Raw genomic sequence first — 17,876 nt, 5'->3', positions numbered from 1 at the left:
TGCGTGTGTGTGTGTGTGTCAAGCAGAAAGGGTGGTCCTCGCTTTGTTGGCCTTTTTTACTCGGTCCTCACTGTGCCACAAGTGCAGGAATGTGTGTGTGTGTGTGTGTCTAGACTGCTGTGATGGAATAATGTTTTAACAAACACTAGAGGAGAAAAACCGAAGAGTCAGCAGGCTGCTGAAAGAATCCTTCTAGTATGCGTGCGAGGCTAGCAGTGAACACTTGATGATGACGATGATGATGATGACGATGATGATGATGACGCGTTCAGATCATGGTTGAGATATTTTCAATCACTTTTGGATGAGACGAAAATGCACCCTGCTATCGAGCATGAGCTCCTTGTTACTGCCTGATGACGATTCACCCTCTCACCAACAACAAGCAAAACGGTTTGGTCGCTTTCCTGACTTTCACCGTTGCGGAGGAATTTACAAGTTCAGGAAGGGTGACTGCTGAATGGCGCCTGATGTTGGTTACCATGGTTATGAGAGAGGATGTTTCCATTGCCATCATGTGCCTTCTCGCAAGCACGATCGGGAATCGATGAATAGCTCCATTGACAAGCGTCGATCACAAACGGGTGTTGTGAAGAGGAGCTTGTCTTCAATGTCATTAGGTTGTGTATGATATTTACAACATGAAATTAGGTTCGAGGCCAAATATTTGGACACGGACGCAATTCTCCTCTTTTTAGCCGCCCTCAACGCCACCACCACGATTTGAGAAGAAAGTCAAAAGGGTTTGAACTTGGGTTTCAGCGTTCCAGTGAGCAAGCCTCTCCTTGAAACAGTTATTCATGCCTCAGTCACATCTCGGTTAGATTACTGTAACGCACTTTGAAGTCTGCCAATCCTCCATCAAGCGTCTCCAGTTGGTCCAGAATGCTGCCGCTGGCTTCTTGACTAGTACTCGTCAGAGGGAGCATGTAACTTCTACTCCGGCATCCCTTCACTGGTTCCTTTTTTTTTTTCAAATTTTGAAATGGTCTTACCCCGCCTTACCTCTCTGAGCTTCTTCGCACCTGACCAGACGCTATTAGCGGTACCGAGGGCTCAAGCCTTTTCCGTTGCCGGTCGCTCTCTCCCACTGAACGTTCGGCAAGGCTCCTCACTGCCCATTTTTAAAACTTATTTTTATTCTTTGGCTTTTGACTCAGCATGAGGATTGCTAGGCGGCCCGGTAGTCCAGTGGTTAGCACGTGGGCTTCACAGTGCAGAGGTACCGGGTTCGATTCCAGCTCCGGCCTCCCTGTGTGGAGTTTGCATGTTCTCCCCGGGCCTGCGTGGGTTTTCTCCGGGTGCTCCGGTTTCCTCCCACATTCCAAAAACATGCATGGCAGGCTGATTGGGCGCTCTAAATTGTCCCTCGGTGTGAGTGTGAGCGTGGATGGTTGCTCGTCTCTGTGTGCCCTGCGATTGGCTGGCAACCTATTCAGGGTGTCCCCCGCCTACTGCCCGAAGACGGCTGGGATAGGCTCCAGCACCCCCTGCGACCCTAGTGAGGATTGAGCGGTTCAGAAAATGGATGGATGGATGAGGATTGCTTTTTATTTGACTGTTTTTGTGCTTTCTACTATCTTGGTGATGAATTCATTGCTTTGTTCTTTGTTGTTGTCTGAATAAAGTTGGCGCCATGTGCAGCACGTTGTGTACAGCGGTGGTTGTTTTAAAGCGCTCGAGAAATGGAGCCGAGCCGAGTGGAGATGTGCAACCAATGTGTTGTCTTTGGTATGTGCTCTGCAGTTGACTGGCGAACGCGGTCAATTGTTCTGACTTTTATTTGCGGTGCTTTATTGTTCTTAGCCACGGATACAAACAGGAATTGCGTCAAATGAGAAACTGACAATGGCCGTCCACAACTGGCCCGTGGGCCTTTTAATTTGCTGGCTTCACATGAAAATATGATGAATGACAATTCTGTAAACTTGTGTGTGTGCGCGTGCGTGCTAATGTGTAACACTATCCTTCAGCAGTGTGTGGACTTCCGGGATGACATCATCGTCACGACTGTAATGTTTACTCTTGTAAGTCATGAGACGAACGCAGACGTAAGCGGAGCACATCCAAGCTGCGGTGCCGTCCGACAGGTAAGGTGAACACTGACTTTCAATATTCATTGATGTGACGCCAACCCGTGTTAGGATTCCTGTCTTGAATAAAGTTGATATGAGTCATTGGTGCCAGTCGACATTTTTCTTTGAATGTAACAAATCAAAGTGATCGTTTTAATGTTGACAATGTATTTTTGTAAAATTCTTTGTATGTTGTTGTTACACAAGACACATTTCTGAGAACCAAAAGGGATTCCGTCAATGTATTTATTTGACTCAGTGGAAAGTAAATTCACATTTTTGTTTCTGAATACATAGTCAATGTTTGAAAATTGTCACGTCCCGTGTTTGCCAGCAGGGGGCGGGCTTTCTGCCCCATTTGGCAGTAATTGCTCAGCCTTTATTTGAACGCTCTGGCAGTCGACTCACTGCCGGAGAATTCCACGCCGCGCCAATATTCTCTCGCTCAAATTGCTATTTGGATTATTTGTTGCCTCTTAGCTTTGTGGCTGTTATTACGCGCCATTATTCCTATGACGTACAAAATTTATATCATCGTCTAATCAGACCTTCCTTGCCATTTGTTTTCCGCAAGCGTTTTCTGTTGTTCCCTTTATTCTATCCCTGGTCCTTATTTTGACCAGCGTTTTTTTTTTTTATTCTCCCTATCGGGTATTTTGTGTTCGTCATTAAAGACTCCTTTTGTTCTCTGACAAAATCTCTTTTGCGTCTGCTATTTCGGCGATTCACCTTTCAGTTATTTTGTTGTGCACGAAGCAATAATTCCATCGCTTCGGGCACAACGTGACAAAAATAGCTCCAGAAAACCCCCTGCAAAGACAAGAGACCTATGCACACCACAATTGTGAAAATACCACGTTAAATTGCTTTTCAACATTTCTGGTATTCCGATTTTTTTCATTCCTTTTTTTTTTTTTAGGTGCCCCGCACTAAAACGCCACCCTGGGAGAAAAATGGAGGGGGTGAGCGAGGGCGGGGGGCAGAAAAAAAAGCAGGACTTGACAGCCAGATGCTGTGGCTGCTTTAGAGTGCCTTGTCGTCAGCTGTGAGTGTGCGCACACATTATGGTGAGAAGGTATAAGCGTAGCAAGGGGAAAAGAAAATGCGATAAGGACTAAAAAAATCAGATGCGAGAGCCAGTGTGTGGAAAGGGGCTACACGCTGGCATGGCTGCTTTAGAGCGCCTCGTCGTTGCTGTGTGGAAAAGCCTTGTGACAACCCGGTGGGATCTTGCATAGCGTCGTCGCCAGGATGCAGACCTCTCCAACAACCAGTTGTCTGCCACGAGACCAAAAATCCTGCCTCCCCGTTCAACCTGTTCATCTTCACAAACAAAAGATTCATTCTTTTCACAGGCAGCATAATTAACATATACAATGAGACTGGTTGAATTGGCCGTGAATCGGGCCGCTCCCATCATCAGTTGGTTGTTTAGGAATGCGAGCGTAACGAGCCACAAGTTATGGCGCCTCCCTTTACATTCACTCCTTCATTGTCTTTTCATCCTTTTTGTCCATCACTTCATTGAACCCCGAATCGCAGCTGACGTGACCAAGAGGGCCGGGGTGCAATTGAAACAAAAAGGATGAAGATGCGCATCATGTAGGGGATGACACATTGTCCTAACGTAACGACGGTCATACAGAGAAAATAAGATCAAAAACTTAAAAGTCACTTGAATGGTCGCACTGTGCGAACAGGTGCTGCCAACGGAGAATATCTCGTTTCCAAAAGTACCGTCTGTTTTCCAAACTTGGTGACCCTTATGCAACCTTAAAAAAAAATTTTTTTTTACATTAACCATTTGTGAAAGTTCAGAAAACAAAAGTACCTAGAAGGCTACCCAGCGGAACTTCATTTAGTGAAAGTCAAGCATGCTCTTTTTTTGTCAGCTGAGTAGGCAAACGCACAAATACACCCGACGACAAATCTAACCGTTTGTGAATGTGCTGTTGAGGCCTCCGTAGTTAACAACGTCATCATTCTTTAGTTTGGCACGTTCTTTTTTTTTTTTTCCTGCAATGTCCAGGTCTGGGCTTCAGCGTGGCGCTGATCGCTGTTGTGGCTTTTGCTGCGACCTCTGAAACCGGGATGCTTTGTTGTTGTAAGAGTGGACAAGGGAGCACTTTACAACACTTTATGACATCTCTCCTTGTCTTTGCCACTTTTATGACATTCTGCTTGTTGCTTAGCAGCAGGAATCGATCAAAAAGGGGAAGCGGGGACGCCAAGGCTAGCTTTTTCCGGAGCAAACTCAAGTCAACAACTCTCAGTACTGACGCAAAGTTATTTTGACAGAGTGACTGACCTCGACGTTCTGCGCCCATCGGCATGTTTCCCATCTGATCGATCGAGCGCAATCATTACGGAAACGTGTGCACAAACATGTAGATGTGATGGGGATTAGATTACTTTCGGGAGTGGGTTGGGGAGGGCATTTGTGCTCAATGGCCACGTCTGATTTTTAAAATGAACACATGGGCAAGGTCATTCGTAGAGGGTAACCCAATTTAGGAATATTACATTATGTACAATAATTACACTTTATAGAGCCATCCATCCATGTAAACTGGAGCCGATCCTGGCTGACTGTCGGACTGGTTCCTGGCCAATCACAACTTTGTTTTTATTCAATATGTGCTACTTTTCTTTGATAAAACTTGTCATGCAAAAGGGTGGCAGGGGATCAAGGACAATCGCATGCTTGACTTGCTCTCGCGGGCCACCTAAAATTCTGTGGCGGGCCCGATATTGCCACAGGCCCCTTAGCTTTGACACCTGTGTTCTTGAGGAGCAGTGTAGTTCCAAAGCTAGTAAACTAAAAAGGTGGACTGTAAGACACAAATAGGACTCCAACAATGATGAGAACCGCGTTTTAACATAACAGCCCTTAAATAATGACAAAGTAACGCGAGACTGAACTTTTGCCCAACGAGCTGCAGCAATACGCCTCCGTTAAATGTACATATAAGTTTTTTTTAATGTTAGCCAAAGTTCTTTTTTAAGAAAAGAAGAACGTGAACACGCTCCGACGCGTTTACGTCCTCGAGGCTTGCTCGTGCTCCTCACTGGCGGGGGCGCGCCGCAGGTAGTAGCCCCGCCCCCTTTCCTGGTCTCGGTCGTCCTGTCTTTTCACACACCAGGCAGGCATTGAACGTCCGGTCCCGCCGGAGCGGCCGCAGCGGTATCTGCAGAACAACCAGCCGACTTCCTTCTTCTCTAACCCCCAACCCGCTGCCTCAGGTGAGCAGCCGCCGCTTGTCGGGACCGGACGAAGAACCCTAGAGAACAGCCCCCCCTCTCCCCTCCGTAACCGGACGTTTGAACGCGGCGACCGTTCAGCCTCATTCAGTGACGTTAACTGAAATCGTAGCTTGACCGGCCGGACGGACATTTCACCGCCGCCCTCGAGCGACGGTCGTCGGTATAAGCGGATGGATGCGACGGCGGCGGTGCCGGCCCGGCCGCCGCCGTCATCCGCTCTCCTCTCGGTGAAGTTTGCTCCAAGTGATGTCATGCTAGTGAGGCAGGCGGGCAAGCCAGGCAGCCCCCCGCCGGACTCGCTTGGAAGAAATCGCCCCTTTTTCCCGTCGCCTCGTTCACGTGAATTCGAGTAGCAAAGACAGAAAGCGTCTCGCTGTGCTCGTTTTTTGGAGCACACGTGAAGACATCGATCGTCCTTTCCGTTTGGATTCTGCGCTTTGCTTAGCCCCCCCTCTCCCCGTCTTCGCTGGCCATTGTTGTGTGCACGCAGGCACGCGAGGAGTGGAATCGATTTTGAAAAAGTGTGACGCATTCGGAAAAAGCAAGAAGAATGGCTGCGCACTTTGGCCCGTTTGCGAATGAGCATCTTCTACGCATTGAGCGGGATTAGGATTATTATTGTGCGCGTGTGCAAACGGTGCGTGAATGAATGAATGAACGAATGACTGGTGTCACACTGTGGGTGCAACTTCAGTGCGGTGTTTGTTTCAAACTCGGCACCACGTACTGTATGCGGCGCCTCGACTTGCAAATTCAATTGATTGCGTGACCGCGCTCGCCACTCAAATCGTTTGTCACCATTCAATCCTTAATTTCGTTTCAGGTACTGGAAAACACCCGACAAAACAATTCGTATAAACCGTATAAAACTATCGTGTTATATATTATCTTATAACGGCATACAATAGTAACACACACACACGCGGGCCCAGATGATTATTATCGATAACATAATGAAATAGCAGGTAAAGAATGAAACAGTTTGTGCATTTCATGCTTAATTGTGCCGCTCCGGTCGTGCATGCCATGGCCACCAGGGGGCAGTATTCTACATAAACACCCGTTCCAAATTGCCAAATTATTTTGGTGGCGCCAGGGAAGGTCAGCGGCAAGGATATTCACCAGTTGTCCTTTTTAGTCAGGCGGCCCCCAAATCCCCCCCCCCTCCCCCCCTCCAAGAAGGAATGCCCGCCAAGCAGGTCAACGCCGACTTAAGTTTCACTGCGGGAAAATTGAGGCACGCATCTAAAAAAGTCCAGCGGGAATGAGCGCTTCCAAATCCTAGAAACGTTTCCGATCCCTTATTTTCCTCCTTTCTTTCCTTTTCTGGGTGTAATGTGACATCATCAACACTACTCACCGATTTTTCACATCCTTGTCTGGAATGCGGAGAAGTTTTTCTCACAGGAGCTCCAGCATCCATCGCTAATGTTGTTAACGTTAGCATGAATGTCGGGGTCTCCATACACGAGAATAAGATTTGAGTCTTGTTTTTGAAGTTGTTTAGTTGAGCGCAACAAAGCTCCTCGGCGTGTCGGGCCCCAGCCCGCCTCTGTTCATTCATGCGTAACGTTTTAGCGAGCTAGCTGGCTGGCAAGCTTGTATGCCACCGCTAATTAGAGCAACAGCGTCGTTAGCCGAGGTGCTGCAGACAGTCTAATCCCGCACAGGCAGATCAGCATAATCCCTCGCCACCTCCCACACACACACACACGTGTGTGTGTGTGTGTGTGTATGATGGTCTTTGTTGTTTTTACAAGTTGCTCAAACACGTGAGATGTTTAGCCCAGCAAACATGTGGGTGTCTCCCACAGGTTTCTTCACCGATCTCTGAACGTGCTGGTCCATGGGGCGCTTGAAAGGTGAAAGTTCAACACTCGGACGGCCAGAAGTCTACCAGGGGGATGACGGGAACGCTTTTGAGTCTCCGTCCCCAAAAGATGGAGCCTATTCGGATTTCCCGGATTATTTCTCCCGCTCGCATCTGGAAGTAAATGTCGTCTTGCACCAGGAGATTCTCACCGTCAATTAGTCGTTGAAATCCGCGCCGAGCGGGCGATGCTCAAAATGGCCGCCCGGACGACACAGAGTTGAGACGCGGGCGCTCCGTCATGTCCTGGAAAAGGAACTACTTTGCGGCGGGCGGTGGTGGTGGCGGCGCAGGCGTGGCGGGGCTGGCAGGAGGAGGAGGAGGAGGCGGCGCCGGCGGCGGGCCGGCCGGGATGGCGGCCATGTTGACGCCTCGCACCGTGACCTCCATCGCGCCTAGTAAAGGGCTGAGCAACGAGCCGGGACAGAACAGCTGCTTCCTCAATAGCGCCCTGCAGGTACGCACGCACGCTAGCTCGCTAGCTCGTACATCTGAATAACGGAAAACGTCACGAAGTCATTCGCCGCCATTGACGTCTCCTGACGTGAAGTGCATTTTTCAACGGGCGGGCGTAAAAGAGCATCTCGCGCAGCTTGTCTCTGAATGTCAAGTTTGAAAACCGCTGTCGTGACCGACAGGACGGGACGCGTCGGATCACTTTGGATTTGAGATCGCTCCAGTTTTTGAATCGAAAATTAGCAAAAGTTAGCACCAGTTAGCAGTTAGCTAACCAGCTGTCTCGCCGGGTGAGGGCAGCGTGGAGCCGGTCGGAATGTCAACAAGGAGCAGGCTGGAAGTTGGCTCCCGATTCGGACGGCAGGTCACGTGACTCCCCCGCTCCCGCGGGAACAAGGCGACATATGCCAGCCTGCGGGGGGGTGGGCGGCAACGGGAACAGGAAGGAGTAAACAAACACGCCCAAAGTCATCACGCAGTTGCAGTGCTGTCGCAGCGCTTTTTAAAAAAAGAACCTTCTCTTGTGGATTTGGTTTCAGCTCATGTTCCATATTTTACGACATCATTCATCTGCATTTTTTTTTTGGGGGGGGGGCACGTCAGCCCGTTAAAAACCGTGTTGAAGGGGAAAGCGGATGCGGCCAAATGAAAACCTCGACCCATCAAATGCTTTGTTGCTCTTCTTTGATGAGGTGCCGGCGCCGCTTTTGAAATGGCAAAATGGTTCCGTGGTCGAAACGGGTCCGATCTTCATTTTTCCACACTTGAGCACGTATGACGTTCCCGTTTCATAGCAATCCGATTGACTTGTCACGGTGAGCGCTCACGACTTAACGAAAAGGGGGTCACGGCGTGTGAATGGCCATATTCCGACGCCTTGCCCTCCCCAACGCATCGTGTGCCGTTTAGGTCCTGTGGCACTTGGACATTTTCCGCCGCAGCTTCAGACAGCTGACGTCTCACAAGTGCATGGAGGACTCGTGCATCTTCTGCGCTCTGAAGGTGAAGACCGAAAGCGCCCGCCGGCTTTTTAAAAAAAATATTAATTTTTTAAATCCAACACGGCTGCGTGTGCGGGTGTGCTTCTTCCCCCTTCAGAATATCTTTGCTCAGTTCCAGTACAGCAGCGAGACGGTGCTGCCGTCGGACGCGCTGCGCAGTGCCCTCGCCAAGACCTTCCAGGGCGAGCGGCGCTTTCAGCTGGGCATCATGGACGACGCGGCCGAGTGCTTCGTAAGACGTCGCCGTCCACTTCCTGTCCGTCGCCCGTACCGCCGTGACGCCAGCTCGTCTGTTGACAGGAGAACATTCTGACAAGGATCCACTTCCACATCGCCGACGAGTCCAAAGAAGACATCTGCACGGCCGGGCGTTGCATCCCGCACCAGAAGTTTGCCATGATGCTCCTGGAACAGGTACCGCCAACGCGTCGCACGGATACTTCCGATACAATGTCGCTTTTGCGAGAGTGTATTTTAATTAGCCATTCCAAAAAAAAAAAGTCATTGCGTTTGTGCGTGTCCCGTCAAAGTGTGTGTGCAGCAGCTGCGGCGCATCTTCGGACCCGCTGCCCTTCGTTCAGATGGTCCATTACATCTCCAGCACCTCCCTGTGGTAAGTAAGTGTCATCGCGCCTTGCCGTCGCAACTTGACAGTCGGCGGAAGGCGTCGTATTTTTCTCCCCGGGAGCACGCGAACGCGTTTTTCAAAGCTCCTCTAGCGCCATCTTGCTCAACCGAGCACGCCTGTGGCTTGTCGTGTTCCTCCTCAGTAACCAGGCGGTGAAGATGCTGGAGTCCCGACACAACGCCACCCCGGCAATGTTTGGGGAGCTGCTGCGGAAGGCCAGCATGGGCGACCTGCGCGATTGTCCCGTAAGCCACGCGGCACGGCTTGAAGCAAAAGGGACACCTTGCGTGGCCCGCTCCAACCCCCCCTGCCCCCCCGCCCCCCCACAGAGTCAGTGTGGCCAGCAGCTGCGGATGGCCCGCGTCCTCCTCAACAGTCCGGAGATCATCACCATCGGCCTGGTGTGGGACTCTGAGCGCTCCGACCTGGCCGAGGACGTCATTCACACTTTGGGAACTTGCCTGCGCCTGGGAGACGTAAGTTAAAAAAAAAAAAAAAAACTCCGGCAGAAAGCCTTGAAAGAAAGATAAAAACGCAAAAGGGGGGTTGACTTGACAATCTTTAAAAAGTCACGGCAGAGCGCCGCGTCTCATTTCTAATCCCGCCCGCCCGCGCAGTTGTTTTACAGGGTGACAGAGGAGAAGGCCCGGCAGGCGGAGCTCTACCTAGTGGGCATGGTGTGTTACTACGGCCGCCACTACTCCACCTTCTTCTTCCAAACCAAAATACGACGCTGGATGTACTTTGACGACGCGCGCGTCAAGGAGGTTCGCTCGCTTCTTATTTGCCTTTCGTCCTTCTCCCCCCCCCCCCCCCCCCCACAAACGTTGTTCTTCCGCCGCTCTCGTCCAATGACATTCCCCTCGCCCCCTCGCCCACAACTGCTTGTGAAAACACGGATTTCCCTCCATTGTTTATTGCTCCAGCTGGACGCAGGCGAGGGTGTGGTCACAACACACACACACTCACTCCCGTGCGAGTTTTGCCCACCCAGCAATCTTTTTCTGTCTGTCTGTCTGTCTGTCTGTCCTCTCTCTGCCTCACCCGCACGCGCGCGTTGTTGCGAACATCCCGTTGGATCGCTCCGGAGCTGGAGATGTTCTTTTACGGTGGGGGGGGAAACGGAGGACGGGTTAAAATAACAAGTCGCAGTTTCACTCTTGAAGGAAAAAAAAAAAGTGGACAGGAAGCGACCCGGCCGGTGCGTTTTCGGCTGCCGCGTTGACGTTTTTTTCCGAGTGGGATGGCGCGCATCTTTGCTGAGTGAGGTGAGCCTGCCAACGGCGTTTTCGTTCACTCGCACCGATGTGACGTCACGTGGGCGGGGTCACGTCGTTGGCAGGAATGGATCCAAATCGAGACTCACTCGGATGCCTTTTTTTACGACAATAACATCGACGCTCACACTTTGTGACACTCTCGAGCGCTCGTGGTTTTATTCTTGCCTTGCTCTTGACCCCCCCCCCCCCCCCCCCCCACCGTCGACAGATCGGGCCCAAGTGGAAGGACGTGGTGTCGCGCTGCATCAAGGGCCACTACCAGCCCCTCCTGCTGCTGTACGCCGACCCCCGCGGCACGCCGTTGCCGGCGCAGGACGTGGCGCCGCCGCCGGGCGTCAACAAGCCGTGCTACGACAGCGACGACTCGGGTAACTACAACACAGCTAGGAGTCGTAGTAGTAGCACAGCCGCAGGACAGCAGGTAACTACGCCGGGGTGGGGGCAGGGGGGGGCAAACCTGTCTTGTCGTAGTTGTAGCAACTCGTTGGCGTGCTTGCGATGACCGTCGCCTGTAGTACGCCGCTCGATTGTTATTTTTTTTTTTTTTCAACAAGTGCAAATGTGCCCGGGGTGTGTGGGAAGGGGGGGGGCACTCTTATTTTTCTCCTCGTTTGGATTTGTGTGAAACGTATCAATAAATGGGCATTTCTTGTGCTAGCAGTAGCTGGAACGTGTGAGTGAGCCCCCCACACACCCGCTAACCTAAATGCCCCCCCCCCCCCTCCCGCCCCCTTAATTCTGTCCCCTCAGGCCGCGAGCCGTCCATCTCCAGCGACACTCGCACAGACTCATCCACGGAGAGCACCTCCTCCCGACAGCCCGCGCCTTCGCGCCATGAGCCCCCGGCCTCTCGACCCCCCCCGGGCCCACCCGCAGGCTCCGTTCGCCCCCGACGCCCCGCCGCGCCGCGCCACGCCTCGCTCTGCAGTCTGGATGCCATAGGTGGGCGATTCACTTTGAAGCGGGGGTGCGGCTGGCCGCCAATCACCGCTCGCCGGCGTCACCTCATTTCTTTTGTTCTGTTCTGAATGGATGCGCTAAACGCCGCGTCGCCGCCCGTGCTACGTCGTCGCCAAGGCCACGCGGTGGCGGCCGCCGAGCGGCGGCAGACTCTGAGGACGGGAGGAGGCCCCGCCCCCGCCCCGGCCCCGGCTCGGGACAGGAGGCGCGGCTCCGGCCGCCTCCGCAGAGCCAAAACGGACAACGAAGCCCCTTCGGCCGGTTACCACAGCGAGGGTACGCTGCGGGATTTCTAGTGCTGAGCACGTCCGCCTCGCCGTGCCGAGTGCGTGGGTTCGAATCCGGCCTGTGGGTTTTCTCTCGATACTCCACTTTTTCTGCCTTTTCCATCATCAGCCATGCGCGCATCTGACATTTCAGTTGTGTTGACGAACACGCCGCCCGCCGTCCTTCTCCCGTCAGCGACTGCACCTCACCTCCTCTCGTCCCCCCTCCCTCAGGAGAGACGCTGAAGGAGCGGCAGGCCCCTCGCCAGGCCCCCAAATCCTCCTCCTCCTCCTCGAGCAGCCGTCTCCGTGACTTGAGGGAAAGCGTGAGCAACATGCTCCACAGCCGAACGCTCTCCACCTCCTCTCTGCCGGCCGCCGGCGTCGTCTCCTCCGCTAGCCAGGCGCCCGCCGCGTCCTCCTCGTCCGACCCTCGCGACCGGGAGGCCGACGGCGACTCCAAATCCGCGGAGGCCTCGGCGAGGTACCGGCCGGCGTGGAGGCCCCGCAGGGAGGCGCTCAACATCGACAGCATCTTCGCGCGGCGCAGGCAGGGCGGCTACAGCCCGCTGGCCACGCCCCAGCTAGGCGCCGCCTTGCTGAGCCAGCAGGAGGCGACGGCGAGCTCCTCCAGAACGCTCCCCGCCGCCGCCGCCTCCCCCAGGGAAGCTTACACAATTCGAGGGCAGCCGGCGCCACCTCCGGGGCTGATCCAGAGGATGGAGAGCGGATACGAGAGCAGCGACAGGAACAGCAGCAGCCCCGTCAGCCTGGAGCTCAACTCGCTGGAGCGGTGAGACCCGTCGCGCCGTTTTTCGCGGAATCATCAAACTTTGTTGTGAATTTCCAACCTTTTCACTTTAAAAACATTTTTTTGGGAAAACATGTTGCCATGTCATCTGCAGGGAGAGTGTGGCCGGGCATCCATCCTCCTCCGGACCGTCGTGCAAGGCCGCGAGATCCAAGAGTGACGGAGCACTGCTGCAGGACGTCAGCGCGGCCACTAGAGGGAGCGTTGGTACGTTTAACAAGGCAACAGCGGTGTTCGCTTCCTTTTTGCAGGGCGAGGGAATAGGAAAAATTTTTTTTTTTAAATTGATGGCGCCCGAAACAGGCCTAGAATTGCCAGAAGATGGCAGCAAACCACTTTTTGGGCCTACTAGGTGGGCTTGACGAAACGAAGCCCTCCCTCACGTCGACTTTGTTCCTTGGCACCAACATGCCACAAGAGGGCGCCAAAACAATACTTTTGGTATCGGAGAGCCCATCGTTTTTTATTCCAAGAGTGGAAACGCAAATTTTTCACATTGTCCGTCGGCCCGTTTCGCAGAGCGTCATCGTTTTTCTTTTTCTGCAACGCCCGCAGGCCGCAGCGAGCTGGACGAGCTTCAGGACGAGGTGCTGAGGAGGGCCCGGGAGGAGGAGTGCCTGCGGCAGCAGGAGAAGGACAGGGAGGCCAAGCTCGAGTTCAACCCCAGACCCAGCAAGTACCTGGACCTGGACCAGCTGCAGATCCAGGGTACGTATACACGCACGCACGCACAGACTCGCTACAATTCAACTTGTGTGCGGAATGTTTGTCATTGAGCGGCCGAAAAGGACAAAAGCGAGAATGTGGCATGTGGTGAACTCTTTTGTGTTGCCAGCTTTTTTTTCTTTTTTTGTATCTCTCGTGCACAAACCGATCATGTCGACCTTCGCATACTCAAAGTGTGGTGAGCAGAAAAATCCGCAAAGCTTTTGGAATGTCCGGGATTTCTGCACAGGTTGGTCATAAAATGTGTGACATGAGCTAAACACTTTCCCTCCATGTTTAGTTTCTATATTTTCAGCCCGTAAATAATTTGCTGAGCAACAGCTTTGCGTATTTGAGTATTTATGTGTGATTTTCATTTTTAATACATCGCTGTCACTCAAGGCGCGTGCGTTTTGGCCTCCCCAGGCAAAGGCGACGGTCTTGATCGGTGCCTGTCGGAGGCGGAGCTTCTGCTGGACCAGTCGGTGCGTCTGGAGAAGGCCGGCGAAGTCGCCGCCGCCCTCTCGGCCGTCAACGAAGCCATCTGTAAGACCCTCCTCCTCCTCCTCATCTTCTGTCTTCTCTCGCATAAGCTAACGAGGTCACGAGAGCGAGCGCCACCCGGCAAATATTTTGCACATTAGCTCCATCGCTTGCTTTTTTTTTTTTTTCCGTCAGTTCATCCTTTCACCATTTCCAGACTCCTTATTTGACCACACGGAGCCCCAAAATGTCCGTCTTTACTTTCGTCTTCCTTTTTGTGCATGCAATCATTTTATTTTTTTTGCACGTGTGTGTTTTTTCTTGTTTTTGGTTTTGCGGTTGCTGCCGCTCGTGTAGCTAAGCTCGGGCTGGCGAGTGAGGGCTGCGCTCGCGCTCACGGTCGACTGCAGCGTGGCATGAGGAGGGCGCGCGGCAGGCAGCAGCGGCTGCTGTTGCTACTGCAGCAGCAGCATCATCATCATCATCATCATCATCATCTTCATCGTGACCAGCAGCAGCTGCCCAGGTACCCCGAGGTCTGCTCGGCCAATCGTGAGTCGGCAGGCAACAGAAAAAGGGGAGGCGAGGACGGAAATTTGGCCTACACATGCAAAGCGGCAGACTCACTCATTCACCCTGTCACATTTTCTCACGGGTCTGTATGTGTGTGTGTGTGTGTGTGTGTGTGTGTGGGCGCGTCTCCGCAGTGAAAAGCCTGTCTCGCACCAAATATTTCTGACGGACACTTGTGACGACCAATCGGCGTCCCGGCAGGGCCCGCCTCTCCCTCTTCCATCTCTCCCGCCTCCTCATCCCATCACGGACGTGGCCTCCCACAACGGCTCTTCTTATGAGCCCGCCCCCTTCGCCGCACCCGCTCCGACGCGCGACTCCAGCAACGGCAGGTCAGCTCCTGCGGCGGCGGTCTCTTTGGCTCCAGGCCCCCCGAGAGAGATGAAGTTACCGGGTCTCCCTGAGGGGGGCGTTGCCGCGGCGCCCACGCTGCCATCAGAGTTCCCATCCACCCCAAGTTCATATCCCGCGTTGCCGCCGCCTGACGCGGCAAACAACCCGATGGAGGAGGAGCGGCTTTATTCCACCAGACCCCCCGGCGGGAAATGGTCCGGCTTACAGTCGGACCATCGTTCCGCCACTCAACCGATCAACCCGGCGGCCCTTTACAAGCGCCCACCCGCGCCCGCCGCCAGCGGCCCGGTTGCGTCTTCCTCCTCCTGCGCCGAGGGCGGCGGAGACTCGCTGCCCGTGGAGCGCTGGGCACAAAATGTCAGCAGATACTACGGCTCCCGCAACGCAACAGAAATGGGAGGAGGCGCGTGCGCACGGCCGCCCCCGGCTGAGGAGCTTTCAGAACTGGACTTTCTGTACCGGGCCAGCTTGCTGGCTCCCGACGTGCACGGCAGCGCTCCGAGCCACAAAGCAGGTAGAAAACGTCATCCATACAATCCAAATTTTGAAAACTGAACTCGAACCTAAAAGCAGACCGGCGCACAAATGCTAATGTAGTAATGCGCCTAGTTAGAGGTCGTATTGCTAGCATTTATTTGAAAAAGAAATTCCACAACGTATTTCCAAAATACTGATGATGTTCATGGGACTTGGGATGGATCCTTGGGGGATGCCTCCTAGTTGTCACATACCTCATCCATGTTGGAATTTGTAAGTGTTGCTGTTTTGTGATGCCGCAGGAGCGAGGAGAATCCCGTCTGGATCGCGGCGCTCCAAAACGCCGACGGCCGAGATGGAGAGACGCGCCTACAGGACGCCCGTGATGCTCGCCCCCGAGGTAAGAAGTCATATGAAGTTTTCACAAATGACATCGTGAATTACCCAAAGAAACATGCGCGAGCTCGTAAATGACAGCGATATCACAAATGACTTCGTGATTGGTGTGACATCACATTGTGAAGGCGGATTTATGAATACAAACCAAACGCAAGGTAACTCAATGCGCAAAGAAATGTTCTCAAATTAGAACGTAGAATGCGCAAGGACAAGTTTGGGGGGGGGGGAATGATGAGAGAAATAGCAACACATTCGAAAGTGCCGTGATTGACATGGCGACTGGCTGTTCAGTGTCCAGACGGCGCGGACGAGAGCTACAGCGCAGAAAACCTTCGCCGCATCGCTCGAAATCTGAGCACCAACCTGGGCCCCGCCGCAGGCTCAGTAAGTCACACGCTCCTTTCTACTGCCACCCTGTGGTCACGTGCTGCATCTGCCATTCTTGCTTTTCATTTACACGCCAGGACTTGATTTCTCTTTCTTGCGACTCTAATGTGATGTTTTTGGTGGACTCCGCCTTCTTTCTCATCATCCGCCATCTTGTTCTCGTTTGACGTTTCCTCTCCGTCGCTTATTTCGCAAGGTGTCGGTGTCCGGTCGCTCCCCTTCCTCGTCAACCCTCCCCCGGCCCCTCACCACCTCGTCGTCGTCGTCGTCGTCCATCGGTGCTCCGTCATCGTCCTCCCGTCGCCTCCGTCACGGCGTCCAGTCGGGTCTCGCGCCTCCGCCGAGCTCACGGCCGCCTGGCTCGGGCCCCCCAGGTAAACTTCTCCTCTTCATCTTGCCGAAAAGAACGAGCGTCACGTCTGGCTCCTCCTTTTCACCTCCTTTCTTTGTCAGGACCCGGACGGCGGTTCCACGGGGACGACGGAGAAGCGGCAGTTCCGCGTGAGCGGCACGCGGGCGTCCCCCCGACGTACGGGACACTTCCCCGCGCTCCCCATCGTTCCTCCGCCTCCTCCTCCTCGTTGCAAAGAGGGGGTGCCGCCGCCCCCCCTCACAGTCTTTACGCCACCTTGTCCCGTCCCGGCCGTCTCGGCGGCTTTGCCCCTCAGCCCCGTGCGTCTCCGGGCGAAGGAGGTGCAGGGGGCGGCCCGGCCCGGCCGCTGCGTCTGGACGTGCCCCCCGACGGCGACTGGCGCCGCGGGGGGGCCGGCGCGGAGAGGAATCCGCTGCGCCAGACCCCGCGACCCATCTGCTCGCTGTGCCACCATCTTCCCGCCGACTCGCCGCGTCCTTTCTGCCCCCCCTGCGGCACCCACGTGGCCCGCCGCCGCCCCCTGCCGTGACGCTTTTCAAATGTGCCTACCAGGAAGTTTAAGTTTGCAACAGCGGCTGGCCTGCACTTGACTTGACTTTGGACCACCAAGACCAGCTTTTCTCCACCTCCCTCCTCCATTTTGGTCTTGATGATGATGATCATCAAGACCAAAATGGAGACTTGGAGACTTTTTGATGATGATGATGATGATCATCATCATCATCATCATCAAAAAGTCATACACAGAAAGCCAAACTGGGACACTTCAAGTTTCCTCCCACCTGAAGGCATTTTTGGGCCCGATTTTCAATCGGCAAAGAGAGGCCTTCGGTTGTTGTTGTAGTCGGCGGATATGCGAAATATCGTAATCTGCACCTCATCCAAAACGCTCTCGGTAGTTTTCGCTAGCGAGTGGCCTTGTGGTTGATGACAATGCCGCTAAAACAACAGGCCCAACGCCGGCCAAAGACTTTAGCAGAGCGCTGTACTTACAATTAGCCGCATGGTCTCGCGTAGAGCAACGCAAGCTAGTTTCCGACAAGTCAAGTTGGAGTGTTTAGATTTGAAGCTTCGAAACAGAGTTGCGGCTAATCTTGAGCATGTTTTCCTCTTCCCGTCTAGCCTGCGACACGACACAAATAGAAATGTCTAAAGATCACTCTTTCTCTCTCGCCGTATCTGTACCCATTTAGGACTTTATGTACCAAGAATGTAAGCGGTGCACCTAGCGAGTGTCTTTGTGTAACTCGACTTCCTCGGCCGGTGAGGAAGAAAGTCGGGTGTGATTTGAGACCTTTTGTTGTACTCGCAGCAAGCCAACAGCCCAAACACACAAAAATATTCTTCAGAATGAGCAACTGAAGCCTTTTTTGGTGGTTTGTTTGCTTGCTGCTCACTCGGTTCACTTTTAGTCAAAAAGTTTTGGTTGGAATGAGCTTGTTCTATTTTTGCTGCTTATTTTTGTACTGGGTAGAATTAACACGATTGAAGTGTTCCAAAGAGTAAACGTTGTG

The 17,876-nt window shown here is 53.4% G+C and overlaps 1 protein-coding gene across 3 annotated transcripts; it reads left to right on the top strand.

Moving 5' to 3' along the window:
• Positions 1-5,125: 5,125 nt before the first annotated feature.
• Positions 5,126-17,869, top strand: LOC127610290 (inactive ubiquitin carboxyl-terminal hydrolase 54-like). 3 transcript variants are annotated; one of them, XM_052080239.1, is made up of 22 exons: positions 5,128-5,318; positions 7,154-7,666; positions 8,575-8,667; positions 8,764-8,898; positions 8,967-9,080; positions 9,197-9,279; positions 9,437-9,539; positions 9,624-9,770; positions 9,912-10,061; positions 10,783-10,942; positions 11,325-11,516; positions 11,652-11,810; positions 12,035-12,593; positions 12,706-12,818; positions 13,167-13,319; positions 13,743-13,862; positions 14,157-14,325; positions 14,507-15,240; positions 15,506-15,603; positions 15,894-15,986; positions 16,186-16,363; positions 16,443-17,869. In XM_052080239.1, the coding sequence occupies exons 2-22, from the start codon at positions 7,451-7,453 to the stop codon at positions 16,889-16,891; spliced, it is 4,218 nt and encodes a 1,405-aa protein (XP_051936199.1). In that variant the 5' UTR covers positions 5,128-5,318; positions 7,154-7,450; the 3' UTR covers positions 16,892-17,869. The 3 variants fall into 3 exon arrangements, with proteins under 3 accessions (XP_051936202.1, XP_051936199.1, XP_051936200.1); XM_052080240.1 differs by lacking the exon at positions 5,128-5,318 and adding an exon at positions 5,724-5,976; XM_052080242.1 differs by lacking the exon at positions 11,652-11,810 and having other exon boundaries at positions 5,126-5,318.
• The last annotated feature ends 7 nt before the right edge of the window (positions 17,870-17,876 follow it).

Source organism: Hippocampus zosterae, chromosome 11 (genome assembly GCF_025434085.1).
Source record: "Hippocampus zosterae strain Florida chromosome 11, ASM2543408v3, whole genome shotgun sequence".
Taxonomy (NCBI): Eukaryota; Metazoa; Chordata; class Actinopteri; order Syngnathiformes; family Syngnathidae; genus Hippocampus; species Hippocampus zosterae.
Note: the sequence above shows the minus strand (reverse complement) of the source record. Positions and strands in the feature narration are given on the sequence as shown.

Bases quoted from the DNA above. Each gene is read 5' to 3' on its own strand.
- LOC127610290 (XM_052080239.1), top strand. From the start codon at position 7,451: ATGTCCTGGAAAAGGAACTACTTTGCGGCGGGCGGTGGTGGTGGCGGC. The intron at 9,081-9,196 runs GTACCGCCAACG...GTCCCGTCAAAG, and splicing joins CCATGATGCTCCTGGAACAG to TGTGTGTGCAGCAGCTGCGG. The intron at 12,594-12,705 runs GTGAGACCCGTC...TGTCATCTGCAG, and splicing joins GAGCTCAACTCGCTGGAGCG to GGAGAGTGTGGCCGGGCATC.